We start from the raw sequence: 23236 nt of genomic DNA on the forward strand, positions 1-23236 counted from the left end.
TACAATAAAGCAGGAAAACATATTGCTGCTTCTTGAAATAGAAATGTGGAGAAAACCCGCTGAAATGATACGCTGGGAGGGTGGATTTTCACTTAAGAGGCTGCAACGTCTGCAGGGAAGTGAAATGCACCATCGTGAATTGAGGAAAGGTATGGATTTTAACAACAAACTGGCTTGGCATGTAGACATGGAGATTTACGATTGTACACAGAGGTTGGACTACGTTTTTTTTTTTTTAACTGTTTAACAGTAAAACGTGATGCAAAGGTATCCATTTAATTCCAAACAGCTGTTTTCTCCCCCCATAAAGGAAAACATGAACATATTCAAGCTGTGTGGAAAACACAACATTCTTCTATAGGTGAATGGCATGTAGGAAAAAGAGTTTGGAAGTTTGGAAGCCATGTGTGCTTAGAGACACACAAGGCGTCTGATACAGAAATTAACGTGCTCATTTCTGAGTGTCAATATGCTCAGATTTACTCCCATTTCATTCACAAATTAAGGTTCCAAGTGTGATCATTCACTCCTGCACCCTGCCAATTCAAGAGGATTCTGCCAGCAAGTCAAGAGAGGGAGCCAATGTGAAGCAAATTAAATAGACACAAATACAGAAAGTTATTTTCGGTCTGTCTGTCACACTGTTTGCCATGCTGCAACCCAAGCAGCTGTGCAGTTGATAGACAAACATCATGGCAGATATTCAAGATGAACCCAGTGCTTGTAGGATGATTCAACACACTTTATGAAGACCATTCTCAATGTTGTAGCAAGAGAACGCTGTAAGATCTCATGAAATGCATTTAAATGGATGTTGTACCTGGATGTATAATGCAGGGGTCGCACTCATTGATGGCATTGCGGCAGCAGGGCACAGCGTAGCCCACCTGAGTCCCCTGGATGGGGCACTTACAGTGAATCACGTCATACTCGCAGCAGCCTCTGCACATCACATTCCACTCTGGACCTGGACAGTGATTGTACAAGTACCTGTAATCTGAACAAGATGACATGTCAGGGTCAGCAACTCAGCAATATCCTTCAAACAAGAAAGCACGAAACAAAATTCTTTATGTAAGCATCATTTCATGAACAAAACAGACATGAAGATGAGTCAAAGTATGTGTAATGTAAAAGTTGGCCTTCAGGGAAAATGTGAGCAAACGTGGGTTATGGTCAGCGGTGAAAAGAGCACAGTGGAAGATTTCTGGAGAGTTCAATGTTTATCTGCTGCTCTGTACAGCTTCTTTGGTTATTTCCACTGCCATATCGTTGCAAGCTCCTTTTAAGGAAACCACAAAAACTCCCAGTAGTTTACCTCCTCTGTGTGTGTTGTTACGTCACTCAACATGCCACAATGGTAAAGTCACTGTCACAGAAAACTGAATCACATCCTTAATCAGAAAGTGCTTTATGAACCAAATGTAAACAGTGGTCTTCTTCTTTGTTTTTACCCGACAAATATGATGTTTAATTGGACTGGAAACCAGTGATTCAAAGACCTTTGAGCCTCAGTGGCTGCGATTACATAACAGTGGATTTTAAAGCTAAAACAGACAAGTGGAAATTCTCTTGTTGCAGATGTGGACAGAGAACTAACAGAAGCTGCACTTTAGAATTGGCACAACGTCCCTGCAATGTTCTGTACCTCCTCTTAGCTGTGTAATCACAATTATTTAGTGTCTCTGTGATAGATGTCTTCATTCGTGAAGCTGTAGTTTGCACAATAAGTCTATTTGTGGTTGATATGAGTTTTGTAAAAGTGAGCCTTTAGTGCACAGACACAGACAAATGCACTGATACAAGAGCAACAACTACAAGTGATTAATCTGTTAGTGGTTGACGGTCAAACAGAGAGGAGAAGCACAGATGTCTTGGAATGCTATGAGCCGTCCCTGCTGCCCTTCTGCATTAATGATATCATAAATTGTGTCTACGTCCAGCTACAGTCCGGCCTTCTGTTCAGCTGTTTCTTCTAGAAGAGCTATGGCATGCATGCTGACATTAATCAAACACAAATTTGTGCAGTGCCACTAGGTCAGTCTTAATGGAGGTTTTTTAAGGACAGAGTTTGTGTTTGGCTCTGCTTTTGCCGTATTTTCGCTGTTTTATGACTCCTGTTTGTCTCTGGGGTCATGGGCTCAGCTGGATTTGTGAAGCAACTGTGAAAGCATGTACAGCAAACCTGGAGGCACGACTGTGCTAGATCTCAGGACCGAGATAGCGTCAGTCAAAATTTGTTGGACTACTGGGCTCGTAAAGCTACACCAGCTCCTCACACAATGCTCATGCTGTCACACTAACCGCCAGTCAAAGCTGCCTGTGGTAGAAATGAGAGTAAACTTACAGCCCTTCAACTTTGTTTTTGAATCAAAGCTGGCGGTCATGGATTGCTTTGTTTTTTGTTTTTTTTTAACTCGGCCCATCGGCCCGAGACAAAAAAAGAGAGAGAAGCTCATACTTAATGTTCATATTGTCATTTTTGTGGATTTTTGTTAGACCAAGTGTAAGAACCACAAACATCCATGGCATGACAATGGCCTGTGTATTCAGAGACGTCTGTGTGGAGAAAAATAGATTTGTTGTAAAGAGTGGGATTATGCACATTATTAAATACACATTATGGCAGTGGCACAGCAAGTAAGAACATGTTTTATTTGAATCTTACACAAAATTGTTATTCTCTTCAATATACAACCAATTCCAAAGACGCAAAGTCATGCCAATGTTTTTACGAGCACAAAAACAATTTAGCTCAGACTCAGATAATCTGAAAAGCATCAAAACAGATACAACAGAAGTAGAGGTGACATCTTTTTAATTCCAAGCAGTGTTTTTTTTTTTTTTTTTTTTGCAAAATTGCCAGCAGCATCACTCTTGATTGCTGAGAGTTTGGTTAAAGATTGGGGCATGTGATGCTGGAGAAGCTAACATAGCCTGGTGCTGTTAGCCTCAAGCAGAGATGAGGAATGGACTTCAGCCCCAGATACTTTTCTTCTTTCATTTTCAATAATAATGACATGCTCCAGCTTCAGATTAAATGAATGGATGGATGGATGGATGGATGGATGGATGGATGGATGGATGGATGGATGGATGGATGGATGGATGGATGGATGGATAAATAGATAGATAGATAGATGCAGCTTCTAATTTACCAGTCCATAATGTGGTGAACCAAGTTGGCTATAAATGTAAAACCATGGTTGTCTGTGTCTTCATTTTAGCCTTGTGGTAAACTGTTGACCTCCTTTGGATGTTCCCCACCACACTAGTTCTGTCCTCTTAAGTAATAGCAGATATAGCTAATAATAATAATAATAATAACAACAACAAAACAGCAAAATTGCATGCATGGGAAGAAGTTATGCAGCAAGGCTGCTAATTGTTTGCTTAAAGTAGTCTGGTCTGCTTTCACCCACATACACGCACATGCACTAAAGCATGTGTGTTTTACTCGCCAGAACAATTCAGTCTTTTAACCACTGCCATTAGGTGCCCCGCAATGACTCACACTCCAAGATGAAAACTGTTTAAAAGGTGTGATGGCTGCCACACAGGGATTAAGAGGTCCTGACACCAGCAGCGCCTCTTAAGGGAAAGTTTTTCTACTTCCTCACTAAAGATGCTGGCCACAGAGTCTGTGAAACCTGATTTATGAGGGTGAAACACAAAAGGGGTCAAAAGACTCTACGAGTTGGACTGGCAATGTCATTACACGGATCACTGCGGTGCGTCTTATCCATCGATATAAAAATGCACTCCTGGTTATATCTACCCTTAGTACGCATATGCTGGAAAACCTTAATTTATACTGAAATTAAAGAGTACAGTACAGATTTTTTTATTTGTTTAAGCAAGGCTGTAAATTCCTCCTCTGCCTCTCCTCCAACTGTCCAATGACATCAAAGTACATGCCTTTATGATAGGATTAGTTTCCAGATTTCCATAAGCTGTTTTCTAAATGCCCCTTCTGGAGGTAAATAAACCCAGGCAGCAGCGTTTTCTGTGTTTATGCACTGTGAACGGATTCAGTTTGCTGACCTCCAGCTCTGTCGATAAGGCGGCTCTGATTTTCTCTGCAGCATGACTCCAAGCTTTCTCCCCCGGAGCTGGACACATGCTGGAATGCATCTGTATATTTCTGCATAGCTATCCTCCCTCCTTACTTTTCTTAATAAGTGTTTACTGAAGATCATTTTGACATAGCTGTGCTTTGGATTGCACTCTGGCGATTTTGAATTCACTCATTTCACCAATGAGCTTACTGTCTAGTAAAAATCTATCTGCGAGGCATCCAAGTGAACACCTGCAGGTAATGCAGACTCAACAGTAACAATGTCATGTGGATTTTTTACAGCAATTTAAAAAGGCCTAAGCAGGTGTGGAAGCGTACATGTACAAAGGTCTACGTGCTTCACTGAGTCTTTGAACTTGAAATAATTTCTTCTTTTCAACACAATGCCCTGTTTAAGTGTATTATGCAAATATTCAGGCTGACAAAACAAAAGCATGAAAAAATGCAATAACATGCAAAGACCCCTATAATTTAACCCAAGACTGTGGTTGAGTAACGTGCCTCTGGCAAACATGTATGTAATCACAAAGTGGAAGTGTTGACAGTTGTCAGAGAGGCACTGTAAGTGGAAAGAAATTCATCTGATAACAAAGTTTGCTTCTCTCATGTGTCTCATGGCTGTCTAGCACCATTTTCATGTGATATTTATGTGTTTTGGTATGTCTGATGATGTATACATCTTTCCTCTGTGCAAACATACCTAATAGTGTGTGTGAAGGAAAAAAAAAAAGCTGGCACCAAGCCAAAGAAACACAATTTAACAGCAGATCACAAATGTGGTTTTTTTTGTTTTGTTTTTTTTACCACCTTACTTCTCAGCATTGTAGCTAAGAGTGTAGATTTTTGTGTAGGTTGTTTGGCTCTTCTCAAGTTAGGTAAGTAATATCTGCTTTTTCCATTCCAGATGTTCCCTTCCTAAAAGCACCCTGCAACATGTATGTCATAAAGCCTGGAAATCATCGCAACAGACACCCTGTCGCTTGGTGGAACTCTTTGCACTGCCACGCTACTGGAAGCTTTATAGGCCCACGTTTTGAAGTAGCCCGTTTCCTTTGATGTGGCTTCAGAGATTGACATCATTGTTACCAGGGCCAAAAAGCCACCTCAGTCCTGTGACATGGTATTTGACATTATTGTGCTGCTAGCCCACTAACCTGCAGGACAGCTGAATCAAACTTCTGCCAAGAACAAATATAAAGCTTTGATGGTATTGTTCTGTTTCAATTTTTATGTTAAAAAAAATCGATTCATACAAGTATAAAGTCATGAAAAACAAGCACTGCTGATAGATAAACCGTGTTTAGAATGTGCTGCATCTGCTGAATTTGACCTTTTAAGTGGCTCAAGAGGCCACATCTGCTCCAAAACTGGGCCGTTATTTTCTGGAAGCAACCTCCTCCTCTGAACCGAGAATAAAACCCCAAGGTCAGCAAATGCCTTTTTTATTTGTTGTGATTTCACAAGCATGGACTTCTGCCCCAGTCCACATCAACAAGCAAGTGCTGCCGTCAGAATCCCAGATAACATGCGCATGAAGCGCTGATTTGATATCCAAAGTGTTATCAGAAATGCAGCTGGGCACAATGCGATTTGCAACATTTAAGCCACTTATTGTCTCGTTTGTCTTTTTCTTGCTTACTGCTCAGAAACCCGATCTTATCAGCTTGAGTCTTGACTTGCTCCACTCTGCTATTATAATGGCTATTTTCAACACTAAACAAAGCTGAACAGCCGCAGACAGTGCAGAGCGGAGCCCAGTGAGAACTTCAGGATGAGTTACACATGCTGAGCCAAACCATTACATGATGTTGTGTCTCTGTCATTCTGTAATAAATGGTGTATTTATTACAGGTTTGACTGAGGTATTGCCTAAAAGAATAGTTTATGATTTTGGCAAGAACCTGCTCAGTATTTTGAACTTGGCAGGGGTTATCTGAGTAAAATGATATGACTCTTATGATTTGTACAGTTTACATAAATGTACTGCCAGCCACCATCAGCAGCCAAGACACAGTCTGAACCCCAGCATTTAATGCACAAATAAATACAACATGCTGATTAGTTTTCGAGGTGCAGGTAGGTGGATTTGGTTTCCCTTGCAGAGAGCAAGCAGCATTTGTGCTATGCTAAGCTAGTCAGCTACTGTCTGTAATTTCACATTAAAAAATCATCTAAACCTCTGCAAGAAAACAAAGTTTTCCTAAATGTCAAACAACTTTTCTAACATTCAATTCATCCACATGACAAATGACTTTTTTCTCACTTGTTCATTGTGAAATTGAGCAAAGCCAATTGTGTTTATTTGAACATGCAACTTTTCGCAATCTTCGCCACAACTTCAGAAGTTCTTCCCTGCCACGATTAAGTGAGAATTTGTGTCAGACAAACGTCTCTGAAGCAAATGTCGAGTACACAGAATTTATGTGCTAAATAAATAGTTTCCTTATGACGAAATGGAGCTTATTTCATGCTGATGTATCATGGAAAAATTGTTTTTACAGCAACTGTGAGTGCATGTGCTGTGTATGTATTGTATGTGTGAGTGTATAACTCCTTTCGCCCGCTGCCCACAACAGCTGTCTGGTATTTTGAGGTTGGGGTGATTTAGCTATCACGGAACTGGGAAACTCCCACAGGAGCTCTGTGGTCATTGTAGTATCCGAACACATTCAGATCCCAATCCAGTGATCCCAGTGGTCATCCTGTAGACTGCTTTAAATAAGCTTCCCACAGATTGGAAACTACAAACTCAGTGAAATACCCTATCACTCTATTATCCACAGCAGTGCAATGGTATGTATACATGCCAGGGTGTAGGTCAAACAGGATCTGTGATGAGGACATTTGTTTTCACCATTTAGCTCCTAAACTTGGATCAGACATTGTACACTATTTTTCCAAAACCAGAAGTCATGTTTTTCTTCATGTAGCTAAACCTGTGCCAAGATTTTCCACTCTCCTTGCTAATATCACTTTTACATCTGCCAGCCTCAGCCCGTCTCCTGCTGCCCACTAACCAGAAGCACTAAAAACCTCCCAGTGGGCTTTAGCTAAACACACCATGAATCGAGTGTGTCAAAAGAGCTGGAGTCAGGTGGGTGGAAGATCCTAAACAAGGAGCCTTGCACAGTTCAAAAAACCCTCTGTGGGGTCACCAAAACATGCACAAGTGGAAACAAACACAGGCACACGCACTCGTGGATGCGTAAAGAATCCATCAAGCAGGGATTTGCATGTAAACATCTCTTTAGAAAAAGAAACTATTTTAGGTTGCTCAATACAAAACATCTATCACCAGCTGATTATACACGATTATGAAACAAGCCGTGCTGAGAGTGACTCAGCTGACAACAACACACGTAGGCAAATCTGTCAGAGGAAACTCTCTTAATCACTGCAGCTGAACACAGCTGTGCTCTGCCCAGTCGTCTGCCACATTGACCGATGTTACAAATTGAAGGTATTATTAAAATGCACGGGAAGCGTGCAAAGCAGAATCAGAGAGAGGGCAGAGGTTTGGTTAGGAGTCTTGGAGACGGTGTATGGTATACACATTACCGCAGCCAGCGTGATTGACTCAAACATGACTCATGTCTTCCTGCAGCAGTTCAAGTGGTCATCGAGTGTAAACACGCAGAGTCAAACTTTATCTGAGGAAGAATTCACTCACAACACACTTTAGCATTTATAGAGAGCCTCTTGCACAAAAGGGGATGCGTGCCAAGATTCAACAGCCCTATTAGGACTGCAACTGCCTCAATTCACCTCAAGGAATGTGTGGCAACATCCTGCTATCTCACTTTTATTTTACCCAAAAAACAATCGTAGAGAGTCAGAAAATATATGAAGAGCATAGAGACCCTTTTTAATGGGACCATAAACAAATTTACACAGGACAATCCCTCACTCTGTTTCTCATAACAAGAGATGGAAAGACGATGATTGCACAAACTTGTCAGTGGTGTTTTTCTTTTGTTGCGTCTGTAAAAAAAAAAAAGGATTTTACATCACTGTGTGTCTCTCTGTGAGAATTCTTTTCACAAGTGTTGCTGAGTGCTTTTGCGCTCTTAAAGGACATAAGGGAAGAAGGGATGGGGAGAGTGCTGATGCCGGCATTTTGAGAACAAAGAGCCAAAAAGACGTTGTGCCAAACACAGAGATTGTGAAGAGGGAGAAACAGAAGAGCAGTGAAGGTAAAGTCAGTGCTGTTGTCTTACCGTAGGGCCATGCTGTCCCTTGGGGTAAGGAGATGACAATAAAGAGGGAGATGAAGAGGAGCCAGCCCTCCTTCCCAGAGATAAAGGTGCTGGTCCAGAGGAGTGTGCGGGTTCCCCCATGGGTTTGCCCCAGCTGCAGTCCCCGTCCCGCAGACAGCATGCTGCAGTCTGGAACTCTGTTTACTTTCTGAACTCAGCTGACATCACCTTCTCTCAGCCCTTCAATTTCTTCCCTCCCCCTCCCTCCATTTCTCTCCCTCTCTCTCTCCCTCTCCCTCCCTCTCTCATTTTTCCTTCTCCCTCAGCTTCTCGCTCTCTCTTTCTTCTCCGTGGCTTCAGGTTACAGCCCAGCCTCGCAAGGAGTTCCACTTGCAGTGGTCTCCCAAAAACTCCCCTCTCTCCACTCAAAAGGACGACGTCACTGCTTGTGAATGAAAAGCGAGCTCCAGTGTTTTATGCTTAACTCATTATGGTCACACACACACACACACACACACACACACACACACACACACACACACACACACACACACACACACACACACACAATGAAAAGAAACACATAACAGCCAGTTTATGTTCTACGATCTGTGCCTGCCGCAGTCATGATCAATGATGTGGTGATAGAATTTATGTCTGCTCCACTACTTGTGTGTTCATCACTAAAAAATCCTGAGGTCAGTGTTGTGACCTAACAAAGTGTGAAAACAGCAGCTGTGTGTAGTCTCACAGAGTAGTGCATGTTTAATGATAGTGTTCAGGCCACAATTAATGTCAGATTAAAGTAAGACCATAAGTTCTCTGCAAAAATACAGTACACTTAGTGGCTTTCTTGCAATGAGCTACATATGACTATAATCTCTATCTGTAAAGTAATTAAGAACAGAACACTGTTGACTTAGCTTAGCATAACTTAGCTTAGCATAGCATAGCTTTATTTTACAAATCGGAAACTAAGGAAAACAGCTAGCCTGGCTCTGTCAGAAGGTATCAAAATCCTCCAACCAGCACCTCCAAAGCTCACTAATTAACACATTTTATTAATGGGAAAACCTTTTGTTGTACAAAAAACAGGGAAATAAGCGATTTCACCTTTTTGTATGAAGCTAACTTGCTGGTCATTTCAGCTTCGCATTACACAATATAAGAGTGACATTGATCTCCTTCATCTGACTCTCTTCAACTAAGCAAATTTTTCCCAGCATTTTATCATATTCCTAAAAAATACTGAGGTCAGTAACTGACCTAACAAAGTGTGAAAATAGCTGTGTTTAGTCTCACAGAGAAGTGCATGTTTAAATTTCAGCCAGTAATTACTGGACTATAGTAACACTTTGAATTTGCAAAATACAGTACACCTATTGGCTTTCTTGCAATTCTTGCAAGAAAGCCAATTCTTGCAACCACTATGATCCCTGTCTGTAAAGTAAAAAATGAATATGAAACTGCTAGCTTAGCTTAGCATACCTTAGCTTAGCATAGCTTAGCTTACTTTACAAATCAGAAACGGAGGGAAGCCACTATCCTGGCTCTGTTTGATTGTACCAAAATCCTCCTACCAGAACTTCTAAAGCTCACTAATAGACACATTTAATGTCTTTTATTTAAGTGCAAAACCATTTGTTATGAATAAAAAGAGGCAAATCAGTTGTTTCCATTTTTTGTATTATGCTACTTGTTACTGACCTTTGCTTTGTTTTTACTGCTGATACAGTAAAAGAGTCACAGATTTTCTTTTCTGAGTCTGGCCAAGAAAGCAACTATTTTCCAACATGATATAATATTACTATTACAATTCTCCAACAGTCTACACAGATAGGGTTGCATTAAAAGACTATAGTTGAGCCTTTTCTAATAACTTTCCTCAATTTGATACCATACACTATCACATAAGCACAGACTACACATAACTGACACACGAAAATAGCATGAAATTACATAATTAAGTATCATATGACCCTGAAAATTTAGTTAATTTCTTTTTCCACATCACAAGGTGGTGAAAATTAATTTATACAGTTTAACCCTGGGCCGCAAACCTGCTCTCAAGCTTTAGGACAACAACAGAAAGGTACCCAGTGAAAACGCAGTTGCGTAATGTCTTTGTTTACAATGGTTGTTATTCCGTATGATCTCCTGGGTGTGTTTTATTTCAGCTGGATGCAGTACTGGAATTAATTCATTTGTTGTTCCTTGCCCACTGGGACGCAACACTGCATGCAAGAGCTAACAGGGAATACAGATCAAACGACTTAGTGCCGGATAGTCAAATATCTCGGGCAGTTTCCGAAAACAGCAGGATTTAGACCACAGAAAGAGAACATGAGCGGTGCTGTGCAGTCTGTGTAGGCTATGTGTTTGGTTAGGAAACTAGAAAACAGACCGAAATCACGAGAGTTTATGATAATAGGTGGAAAAAAAGAAAGAAGACAGCAGGACGCAGAGGGGAAAAGGGAAAATCAAGGGAGGAGAGAGGGAACAGGAAATATTGTCTGCCTCACTGCGCTTTCTATCCACCTTTCACCACCCCTCCACTGTTTGTCCAGATGCCTAATAGTTTATGTGAAACCCAAGGCTTTTAAGTTAACGTGAATACTGACTACAGCTGCAGCCTAGTCTGGCTACAAAGAACACAAAGTAGATTGTGGTGCCCATTTTTGTATTTTTACCAAAGAAAAATATACAACCTTTGATGTGTCTTTGAATTGTACACTCCTACACGGTTTCTATATTCTATTTAAATATGAAATGTTGATCAGCATTCTTTGATACACAACACTTTTTTTGGGTGATTTGCAGAATTTTCTTCGACAACTTCCAGGTAGGAACGTTATTGTCCTGTCCAATACTTCCCACAGGCTAAAAGTACATTTCATTTTCTGTTTTGACAGTATTTTTTCCAACAATCCAATGGGTTTATGAATGGCTTTGTTGAACAAAGAAGTAGGATAATATTTCCAGAAAATAAATACAGTCCAAACATACAGGATCAAACAGTATGACCTCTACAACAAGTCCAGGGCAGTTCATTCAGTGATGGGAGCCAGAGGTGACGACAATATTCATTTTTCCAGTGGAGAAGATAGCAGAGAAGCTAATTTTGTGCATCTCCGCAGTCCCACATGTAATTCTGTTCTCCCACTCTACTGTGACTTGAGTAAACATAACTCAAGCATTGCAAAGCTGCTTTGTAGGATTATCTGCAGCTTTTCCTTCTTTGTCAAACCTTGCACAAACTACTGGTTCTAGTGGGGTTGATCTGAAACCACTGTTACAACTTTGTTTATTCTTAAAGAGAAAATAAAGAGATTTTTGGGGATAATTGGTTCTCGCTCGACAATATCAAAACAATGTCTGACAACAGTTGCTGCACGTTAAGTTCATAGTAAAACACAATAAGCCAATGTATAATTCTGTTGCTGTCTTTATTTTCTGTTTTGCCCACTAGACTGTAGAAGACAATCATTTTAGTCAGCTTGCCAAACAAGGAGAAACCTGCTGATACCTACATCAATCATGTTACTGTAGTGGAGACATTTTCACAAAGGGAAGCATTTTCTCATGACCCACAGATCATGCTGATTCTGAGCTGCAATATAAAGGCTTCTCGGTTGGCACCACAGTGACTGTGGTTGGTCAAAGTGAATGGGCCCCCTGCCCACTGCGCATAGTAAAAGCTCATTACCAACTTCATGAAGAAAGTGGTGCAGTGGGGGCACAACACATTACCTAGGGCCATTACATTTAATGACAGGCAGCGAGAAAAGCACTGTTGACTACACATTTGTTACACAGAAGGCTTTTCGGAGGTTATTTGTAAAAGTGAGCACAGTCTCAAAGTGGTGTCTGATCAGTTCATTAACCACAGCCTTGACCTGTTTGTGTTGTGTTTGAAGTCCCGGGGTTCTCACGGGATCACACAAAATGAAGGTGTCTGACTGTGGAGTCATGTGGTTTTAATATGAAGCAATCTAATTGTGGCATCGCATTCTGTTTCCATGGTTACACAGTGGACACGGAGTAAACATCATAGCCAGTTTTTTCCAACAGTCAACTATCTCACTCTATCATGGCAAAAATTGCCGTCTCTGACAGATGTGGCGGATGGAAACTAGGCTGTCTGTTTCGCAGGTAAGCCAGATGCCTGCAGCAGCCATATAGCAAAGCCAGCGACAACTGTTGCCAGGAGCAGAGAGCCATGACAAGGGGCAGTTTAGTAGCTTAATAGGGCAGGACAGCTTCAAACGGGACGCCAAATATGCTCTCATTAATGTGCTATACTCTGAAGAGAACATTCCACTTATGAAGAAGGCTTGTTTTTATGAACTCTTTTGAGATTAACTCTCCTCCGCACAGCCAATGTGTTTATGCACAATTATCTATCCCTGAAGACGAGCACAGTCTGTCCTTTCACCTCGCTAGTTATTTCTTCTATCATACACATGCCGTTAAAGAGGGGGTGGGGGCAAAATGAGGTAAGCTACACCTAATGATAATTACCTTATATTAAATGACACAACATGAAAAAGAAAATGAGACCAAATTAGTTAATGATCTGAAAGAAGAGTGCAAAACACACTTGTATGAACTCACCAGCCCTGTTTACATGAAACCCCTAGCCCCACATGCTGATTATCCTCATTTTTGATATTACATACATGCCTAAAGGTGTGTCGTGCTCGATTAAATGAGATACAGTGCCTCAAGAATTACATTTCCAGTTATTTCCGCTGCCCATCCACTTCCAGATACTTTAAAGCATTCTCAGTGATTGAAATGCACATTATATTTAGATAATCTAATCTAACCTAGGTTTGGCTCACATGTCCTCGCTGTTTTGCTTTTAAGTCATACGCTAAGTTGTCTCTGCCTGTCTTTGATTTACCTCCATCCATAAGTCAGATCAAATACAGTTACATGTTACTTTGTATAAAGCTCTAAAGCTGTGCTCTTGAGCCTCCACCCAGTGAAGCTATGCAGCTACGGCTTGCTCTGGCTGGAAATGACAAAGATTTGGATTTCATGCCATTACATCCTGTTAATCCCACAGCAAAAGGTCCACCTGCAGGAGATTGCAACAGCAGGAAACCATATTAAAGTTGAGATTATTATAGAACGCTCAAGGGCATCTATAGATAGGATGCTGGAGTTATGGTGCGCATATCTGAGCGTATGCACATGCATGTATGACTTGGGGAGTTCCACACCCTTATAATACCCAGCATGCAGCTGGAACCCTTCCAGGAATATGTGATAGAGTCCAGTTAGATCCTGCTGCGTTTAGCCACAGTTTGAGTATAATGTAAACCTTCTGAACGCAGGAACTTTGAAGTGAGATGTGGGTTTTTCCTATGAATCAGAACACAGCTGATCCACACTGGTAAAGCTTTAATAAGAAACAACTTCTTCTAATAGGAAAGAGCTTCATCCAAATTACAGCATATGTAAAATATCTGCAAACTTCAGCCTTCTTTGGTAACTCATGTACAGCCAAATGTAAAATCAGCAACTAATTACAAACCTCAGAAAACACGATTACACATTTTCTTTAGATCTGTTTAATCAAAAGCTTGAATCCAGATGTTGTATATTATCAAATAAGGGAAGATGCCATATATTATAAGGGTGGGTATCAAAAGCTTTGACTTTGATCTACAGTGTTACTTTGGGCATCGGTATATACGTTTGTAGTCTGTGTATATCAATATAGGCTCAGTATATATGTGTCTATTTACTGCGTCTTTGGTATTATGTATTTTTCTGTCATAAATCTTCTGCTAGACCACAATATGGAAAAACCGGTCCTCTATTTTATATACTATCCAATAAAACATAGATCTCCCTTTGGAAAATAAATCAGAGGCCGACCATGTTTCCACAAAGTCACCTTCCCTTTCAATACTGAGAGTGGAATTTCTCTCAAAATAGTCATCGAAATGGCTCTCCAGATCATAAATCTCTTGTCCAGTCTGTACAAGTTTATGGGTAGAGTGTAGACCTCCAGCTGTGAGGTCTAAGACACGATCAGCTACAAACTCTGACAATTAAATTGTTGGATGAGGAAGGAAAAGTGCAGCCGGTAGCGGTAGCACTGGAAGCTCCTTGAGTAATTGCTGAGCGAGCTTGCTGCTTGGAACACTGGGACAAAAAAAAAATATGTCGCTCTTATAATGGAAACCTCAGAAGGACATGGAAGGAGACACACAAAGAAAGTATGGTATGCAGGAGGAGTTCTGGTTTCCAAGAGGGAGTCATGAAATCCCTGACATGAAACACAGCATACTAGAGACCCACCTCTGCTTTTTTTAAACAGACAACTACATATCCCTCCCTTCATGTGTTTTCATACAGTGACTTTTGTCGTGTCATTGCCACTGAAGAATGGCCACACGGGCAATGAACCAGACAAATGTCTCACGGGTAGAGTTTGTTTTGGTGCACCATGGTAACAAAGTCTCTGTTTTGGACATCCTTTTTCGTCTGTCCTCTTCCTGTCACTGTACTCTGCAGAGCACCGATCATGCACTGCTCTGGTGGAAATTATTTGGTCAGAGATATTGGGGAAGTGAGAAAAAAAGTAGAGAAAAAGTTGGGCTGAGTGAGGTCAGTTTGAGGGACCACAATTGGAACCGCTAAGCTACTTTAAAGTGGAGCACAGCCACCCAAAGCCCATTAACAGAAACCAGTATTTTACAGCACATTGCTCAAACTCTTCTGCTTCTCTCCAAACTTTGCTGCTTGGAGAGCAGTTTCTCCTCTCTGATCTCTCTGTGTTTTGTCCGTTTCTATTGGTTATGACTCTCCAGACAGGAGTCGGTGATCTCAGCATCTTCTCGGTGACATAAGTGGGATTTTGTGTGAGGAATGGAACACTTGACAGGAGGAATTCACGGTTTTATAGATGGGAGCCTTCTAATGAGGCTGAACATGGAAAACAAGCAAAGAGGGAGATCGTGGCCATTGTGTTGGCTGTCAGGAGGCAGGGTGTGGACGTGGGGCTCCACTCTCTTCAACACTCGATCTGTCTTGTATATTTATAGTCATAATAGTTTTGGAATTAGTTTTATGGGAGGGTTTGTTGCCCGGCAGCCATCATACCACCATTAGAGCAGGGTGGTATCCTTTTCGGTTGTGTCAAATGTTAACCTTGCCATGACCGAGCACAAATGAAACAGGATCAGGTCTCCAGGAGATCAAGTGTGCAATACAAATAAAAACACTGTATGTGTTGAGGCTGATAAATTGGCCATCATATTAAAACAATGTAGTATAATATGATATAAGGTAGACTGTGGATCAATATACACACTTTCTTTCAGTATTTGGTATAATCCCCCCCCCCCCTTCTCTTCACCATTGTTTTAGCTTTGTCTTTGCTTATTTTTCAAAAAGAGCAGCATACAATGAACAACAAACTACATAACAGAGTTCAATAGTGTTCTTCAAGCCAAAGCTCTGCAGTGAGGATGACATGAGGGCAGCAGCCTCTTGTGGTCAAACATGGAAATGCATAAATATTTGGAAAATATCTGGGAAATGTCCTGAAGACACATCAAACCGCACAGCAATGTACAATTTATAATATGTCTGCCGAGTCTTGGTTTTATTGTGATGGTTTTCTTGTGGTTAAGAAAGAAAGTCTGTGCACATTCTACATAATATAAGAAACATTTTTGCTCTTTTCGCTTTGTATCCCTACAATCGAACTCTTTAGATATTAATTTAGAGATTTAATAGTATGTGTAAATTTCACTTCTGTTGAAATAAGGGCAAATAAACCACTTGCCAGTTGATGATTTATTGAAGTAGATTCACTACCGCTATATTTAGATAAAACGCAGCGCAGCCCTTGCCATTAATGTTCACAGAAATGGCCATATATTAAGTGCTTGTGTTGTATTTGTAACAGCACTGACATAGGCATTATTAAAACATGTCATAACTAAACTAAAGATGAAAGGAAAGTATGGCAACTTATATAAATTGTTAACAATACCTGAAAAATGAAAGCACCCTTCTACTACAGACATCCTTCGCTCTGCACTTGTGTTTTATTTTCTGAAGCGATTTCACTACTTGATCAAAGATAAAGTTAATTTCAAAAAGCCTTTGATCCTTACAGATTTATGACTTTCACTCCAAACTTTTCAGAGAGAAACCATAATGTTGAAATGCCTGGGCTAAATTAGTAAAATGTCAAAGAGAGGATCACTTATCTGTCATTGATCTTGGATAAAAACATGTTCTTTCAAGACATTTAAGACATTTGCCAAAAATGGCGGGATGATCTGGAGCAGCTGATAAATCCTCCTGATAGCTGAGGATGTGTTTCTGTCTCTGACAAAGTTACCCTTACAGAATGGTTACATCATGCATTGCTCATACTGATGTCTAAGTTTGTAGAATGTAGGCAGCTCAAGGACAGAGCATAGCATAGCCCAGAACACTGGATATGGTGTGAATGTGTCTTTAGGGGTAAATGTTTTGTTCTTCTGTGAGCTGTGGTTGTGAGAGGAGATAGGCAAATTTTCCATAAAGGCTCTTTAAGCATGACCAAAAAAAGTAGCTAATTAGTGGAATATGTACAGAATTTAAATGAGCAATTGATTTTTTTTTTTTAAAAAGGATATTCACACAGAAGCAACTCCATAACTCTAAAGTAAGCCAAAAACCTAATTTGGAACAGGAAGCCAATTCTGGACATCAAGTCAAGCTGCCAACCACAATTAATTAAGCAGCACTTCTGAATCCACAGCACTATGAAGTGGTAGTATGTTGATTTAAGTGGCGACACAAACAATTTCCGTCCTTTCGTTTCATTATCAAAATTCGGTGCGAGCCAGGAATTCAAAAATATAGTTTCTAAATGAGTGTGTGTATTTATGGGAAGAAGCATCCTGCTGTTTATCCTCTGGCGTTAATCTTCTCTCCCTCTAGAGGGAGTCAGAGCCTACAAATCCATGAGACATGAGCTGAATCTAAAGTAGCCCCTGAAGACCGATAAGCGGGTCTGATGTGGGAGAGATGATACGCTCATTTTTTTCTTGGAACTTCTGCAGCCAAGTTACAAAAAACTGTACAGATCAAGGTGAAAAGTAGGGGGGGAAATAAAATCCTGTACTGCAACACTGCACCTTTTGGATTACACATGAGCCGCATCCCATCATTCCTGCTTCTATCTGTAAAGAACATATTGATTTGCCACTGCACACAACAAAGTGGAATCAAGATGTCCACGGCTGGAATCTCAGTGGGAGAGGAATGTAAGTAATAGGCACCGGACTGGAACAGGGTCGTAACTAATCGCTCCAGTCTCATTTTATTATTTATATTCCCACAGCCGGGTGAGGTCTGGCTGTTTGATCAATTCTTCACTTCTTTTATCAGCAACAAGCCACTGCCACTACCCACTGTGCTAAATTATTCAATTGGGCCTTCTTTGTTGTTAATGGTGGTGATCATTCTTGCTTAAATGGCATAATGTACGCACTGACAGCCAGCAGTGATACAAACCTGTCCCGAGGGACGCAAATCTATCAGTGGTGAGCGCCTATCTGCTACATTTGAGATTCCAGGCACCAGTGAAGCATAGGCAAGTAAAATACACTCAACATCAAGGCCTACGGAAAAGGCTCGCTCCACAAGGCCACATCCATAAATGATCAGGCTTTCACTTTATAGCCATCTTTCAGGGAAATAAAGCTGATGTGAAATGGCTACAATGTTCAGCCTCCTCTGTGCAGTTTTAAAACTGATGGAGAAGCCCTTTTTACACGTTACCCACAGTTGTACTGATTCCAGGCACAGAAATACAAGCTGAATGTTGTTATTTATGCAGCAGAGTTCAGAGAAAAGAACAAAGATTAGAAGATAGGAGTAAAGGGATTATTCCTGATTTAGAAGCGCTGTGCCAAGAATACGAAAAGTTCTACAAAACCAGGCAATTCTTTGAGACAAGTTGTAAACAGTCTATATCGTATGCTAATTTGGAGCAAACGACTGAGGCGGCTTTGGGTAAACTTTTGCATATTTGTTTTACTGGTCTTGTGGCGTTTGCCCTGAAGTCTTTTCCATGTGCCTTGTTTGCTTACCCTTCCCCCTCCAGAGGCCTGTCAACACTACCAGCCTCATGGGTGGAAAAAGGTCAAGATGCCAAAGGGTCGCTCTTATGTCCGGGATTTTGGCCTTTCCCCTCTCTTAACGTCTCTACACCACTATTACTACTGCTGAGGAGCCATAAAAAGGGAGGTGCTGCTGGGAGGGAAACATAAATCCTAGGGCTGAAACCTTTTTGGCTGTGAGTGAGCACAGGATATAGATTTAACCAATACATACATCTGTTTTAATATTAACAAGTATTTTACTATCAAAAGATCTGTGACAAACGCTACTGACAGAGTTCTCCAAGTCTAAGATGCTGTCAGCATATTGCATTTTCTCTTCATCCAGAGTCCATCTAAGCAGTATTTTGAAGATCAAATGAATGCGCAGAAAGCCCATGGGTACTACAGTTTCTTGTCAACTAGCATATGTTTACATTACAGCCCATATGGCACTTAAAGTTTAATACGGCACTGCACTGGCCACATTATCCAACTTTAGACCGTATATTTAGCCGTTTGAAATATGGACTGTGTTTTTACATACAGTCTTTATTCTTCCTATTAAGTCCACAGAGTAATTTATCTTAGCAGTTAGCAGCACTGTTGAGCATGTGCAAAGAGAAAAAAGTCTGGCTTATCTGGCGATGCTTTAAAAATAAATCATGAAATAAGTAATGCTGATATGCACATCTGTTCAAAATGTGACTCTAATCCTTCTTTTCTCTATGTAAGCTCAGGCCATATGCTGAAAAGGCTGCATGTTTCTCATTAGCGGTTGCTTAAATCCCGTTTTAAATCTGGAGAGGGCGGGGAGAAGTTGAGAAAGAAGATGCAATGCAAACCGCAGCACTCATCCCTCACACGTACATAAGATTCATTCCAATGTGACATCAGAGAAAGCACTTCATGCTGCTCGCCCATTAAACCTGAAGCCGTTAAATGTTTCGCTGAAATGCTAGGAGGGCATTCAGCCTCCATCTCTAATCTTCACTGATCATATGACCCTCCTACAAGCGCTGGGGCAAAACCATATTGCATGGTGTATTTAATGTGAGAAAAAAAATCACAAGGAAGGCTTGAAAGTCATGGCGTTCCAAATGATCAGATGTTCTTAAGCTTTCCCTTTAATCAATTTAAAGGCAAACTTCACCACAAAGCACTCAGAACACTTGAGTCAATAAGCCAGTTAGCAGAAAGGAAAGAAAAAGAATTCAATTCTTGACTTATTTAACAGGGGATTTGGCGTGGCAGGTCAGGGGGTATAATACAGGAGATTGGACACTGATTCCTTAATCAAGTGGCTCCACAGTATATCTCCTTCCCCCCCTCCCGATTTCACTCTTGTAAGAGGGTCTCCCTTGTGTAGCACTGAATTTCAATGGCCCACTCTTGTGCTGGTTCAGACCTCACACTCAAACTTCTGTTGCATGGAAAGCAGATGGAGATGAGGAGTACAGTGCATCAATAAGCCAACCCTTATGCCTCTTCCTCCATGGCTACGAGGGAAATTCAGCATTTATTAACAATAACCCATTCATTAGCAAACAGCCAGTCTTCTACACACCGTCAGCCTGCGTATCAGGAAACTGGCAGAGGCAGAGTAGTGCAACCGTAGTGAATGGTGGAAAAAAAAGAAGGCAGCAGTTGGGTGGCTGTGTGCCATGCCGAGGTCCCAGCAGTGCAGTGGATCTCTTGTTGTAGCAACAGCTTCAGTTTGATTCTGCGCAGGCTGTGTGTTTCTGCTCACTGCCTACATTTCTGCCCAGATAATGCCACAAGTGCAACTGCTTTTAAAAAGCTGCGTCACCCTGGTAACACTATGATTGAGAACTAAACTGCGTCACCGCTCACATATAACGCCACAAAATCTGCCTGCTAATTGAAGCCAAGAAAGTAGTGTGCTGACTATAAGGTCCATTTTGTGCAGTTAATGCATTATTCCAAAGCATTACTTTATATAAGTGCTGAGATAAGTGCTGACAAGATTGTGTCTCTGTCACTAGTAGTTAAAAGAAATGTCTTATCTGTCGCTGGAGTGTTTATTGTAACGGTACATTCTCAACTCAAAGCTTACTGAAGCCAAATTATATCGCTGTGAGGAGAGAGAAGCAAATGCTGCGGTTTCTTGAACAGATGGCAATATCCCAGTTCCTGGACTCAAGGCAGGTATTGACAGTTGATGGAGAATAGAAATATATAATGTACATATACAAACCCACTAAAGAATACGAAATCAAACTTCCATATCTTCTTCTTAGTATCTACTCCACTCACTTGGAAAAAAAAAAGAAACGCATACAAGAACTCACATACAGATATCTTCATCATATATAAACCCGAAGACACCAATTCATCCCAGTGGATCTCTCCCACCCCTTCCCCGAATCCCAGAGCATGAGTAATTGTCAGGCCCTGTGAAATAATCGGAGCTTTCAACGCTAATGGAAGCCCTGCACATTCATTATTCAGTCCAGGAAACAGAGTGCTGCAAAGTGTCAAGGGACCTATGAGTTATTACTCAGCATGGACCAACCTTAGACTACGAGGGAAGTGACAGAAGCCCACTGCACTTTCTCCTCCACTGTCTCCAACCCTTAGCGTCTCTTTTCTCTCCCTGCGTCCATCTGTGCCGGCAGACAGACACCACACAGGGCACACGAGATTGTATCACAGCTGTGGCGTTGTCAGACGGCTAGTGATGGGTGTACTGTGTCGCTGCAGACAGAATGACAGACGGCCTGGCCTCTCCTGTGTCACTGCGGCGCTTGACCACGGAAAGCCATGAGCAGTGGAGGAAAGCCCCCAACCCACCTCCCCCCATGTTATGGCCCTCCTGGGACTGCTGTGGGAGGAATGCGGCAGAAGGGGGGACGCAGCAGCAGCGGTGAGGAGAGGGGGGAGGTACAGAGGTTGGCTGACCTGCAGATAACACATGGCAAGAAACAGATAGGTTTGATATGTGAACATGCCCACACTTGTGCTCGGGGAAAGGGACACCCAGGGCCGTACAGCCGCAGACTGAGCCACTCAGTACAGTTACTCCGAAAAAGCAACATACATCAGACAGAATTCCAGCAATGCACTTAAGCCGTCTTCATTTTCATGTCTAGACTTTGGAAGTCTTAAATCTCTTGCTCAGATTTCAAGTGAAAGTGAAGAGAAGTAGCGGGATCAAGGTGATAAAGGATTTTTACGTCAAAACCTGAGATCAAGCAGAGAACTAATTCAAGCGTATTTGAAAGTATCCTTTTCTTATACTTTTATGTATTTAGCAAGGCAGTCTAGCACCCTAACTATCTGCACTTGTGGGAAATAGGTGCAGTGTGCAATTAGCAAAGGCTAATTTGTTTTAAACACCAGATGGAAAAAAGCCCACCTCCACAAGGACTAACTCTTTTGCCTGCATGTTAGAAAAACACGCTCGGCTATGCACCACTACACAAACCATTTCTCTGAGATTCTAGCACTTGTACATGCCTCTCTGCTCACGCACAACCCAGGGATTTTTCCTTCCTTCTGCACTGCCACTGCTGTCAATCTGCAATACGGAATCAAACACGGGCCAGGAATAAAACAAATTATACTGCTGATGGCAAAAAAAACTCAAAACATCCATCTTGACAAAGCAGAGATGAAGGCTCCACGAGCAATAAGACCACATCAGAATAATTTCCCCTGCCTTTCTATGAGAAGCCGTCTCCTGTCTGCTCTTACATATTAATGGCTTTTTACAGCGCTGTGACTGGCTTTTATGTAGTTATATGTCTTTTTTCAAGTAATGAAATAACACAAATATCCGCATGGAGATAATTGTTCAGAGCATACATTAGCAGACCTCTAGTTTACTGGGTGTAATTGAGTATTCTTGTCTGCAGCTGTCTTTTTGACTCAGGCAATTTAGCATGCCAGTATGTTGCTATAAAAGTGACCCAATTAATTTGATTTGGAAACCAAGGTTCAAGATACAGAGTGTAAAAACCTGAGTTGAATGGTAAAGACTGTGGAGGGGGGGACGCTAATGAGAAATAACCTAACGGGGAGGATGTGTATAAAGGAGTTTGTGTGTATGCATGTTGTATTCTGTTTAACAAAAGCCTTGGACAAGGATGAAACAAGCAGGAGGTGACTATATTGTGCCCTGGGCGTCCACAGGAAAAAAATGATCAAATGCTTAGAAGCACAAATTGAAATACCAGTGGCCTTTGTGAATATAAATTAGGAGTTTGAACTATTAGAAATACTGAAATAGGACATTTGTATCAAGTATTCATGAACGAACAATCTTTATCTGCTGTTGAAGATGGTGAAATACAGTTGAAAGCTCAGTAAAAAGCCATCATAGGCTGCATTAGAATAAAACACATAATACAGAAATGTCTTTGTCCATGTATCTAGTTTAGATGACAAAAATAATTAAAATGAAGACAATTTGTGTCAAAAGAAGCTTAAATAATTAATTATCAATGCGCTCATGGATGGGGAGGTATTTTGTTCTGATCATTTACATTCAATGAATTGCTGAGGTCTGCAACTGCTGTTGCCAGAACTTTTATAACATTTTTTTTTAGCTTTGTTCTGGTTCTTGGTATTAAACACATGATCATTTAGACAGATCCAGTCAGATGTAGCTCAGTTATGGTTGCCTTGTCTGTACGCTCTGGATCAGTTTAGATGTAGATGCTCAAGAACAGTCTTAAAGCTGAAAATCAACATTGATTAAAGTCTAATTCCAAATACAATGTGTTGTTTTGTAAAGACAGAACAACAAAAGAAAGTGTGGTGACACTACTTAGTGCTTTGTGGATCATAAAATGACCTCAGAGTGTGTAGAAAATAGA

At 41.1% G+C, this 23236-nt stretch overlaps 1 protein-coding gene across 2 annotated transcripts in view; it reads right to left on the reverse strand.

Annotated features, from left to right (window-relative positions):
* The window catches only part of pamr1b (peptidase domain containing associated with muscle regeneration 1b), a 37353-nt gene extending 14359 nt beyond the window's left edge, over positions 1–22994 (reverse strand). Inside the window, exons 1-2 of one of the 2 annotated variants that reach the window (XM_051952321.1) lie at positions 20932–22994; positions 821–997 (exon numbers count right to left, since the gene is read on the reverse strand). In XM_051952321.1, the coding sequence (XP_051808281.1) occupies positions 821–950 (130 nt within the window). In that variant the 5' untranslated portion in view covers positions 951–997; positions 20932–22994. Of the gene's footprint in view, positions 1–820; positions 998–8295; positions 8738–20931 lie in introns of those variants that run through there. The other variant, XM_022189966.2, reaches the window with a different exon arrangement.
* Between the last annotated feature and the right edge of the window lie 242 nt (positions 22995–23236).

This window comes from Acanthochromis polyacanthus, chromosome 8 (assembly GCF_021347895.1).
Source record: "Acanthochromis polyacanthus isolate Apoly-LR-REF ecotype Palm Island chromosome 8, KAUST_Apoly_ChrSc, whole genome shotgun sequence".
Lineage (NCBI taxonomy): Eukaryota > Metazoa > Chordata > Actinopteri > Pomacentridae > Acanthochromis > Acanthochromis polyacanthus.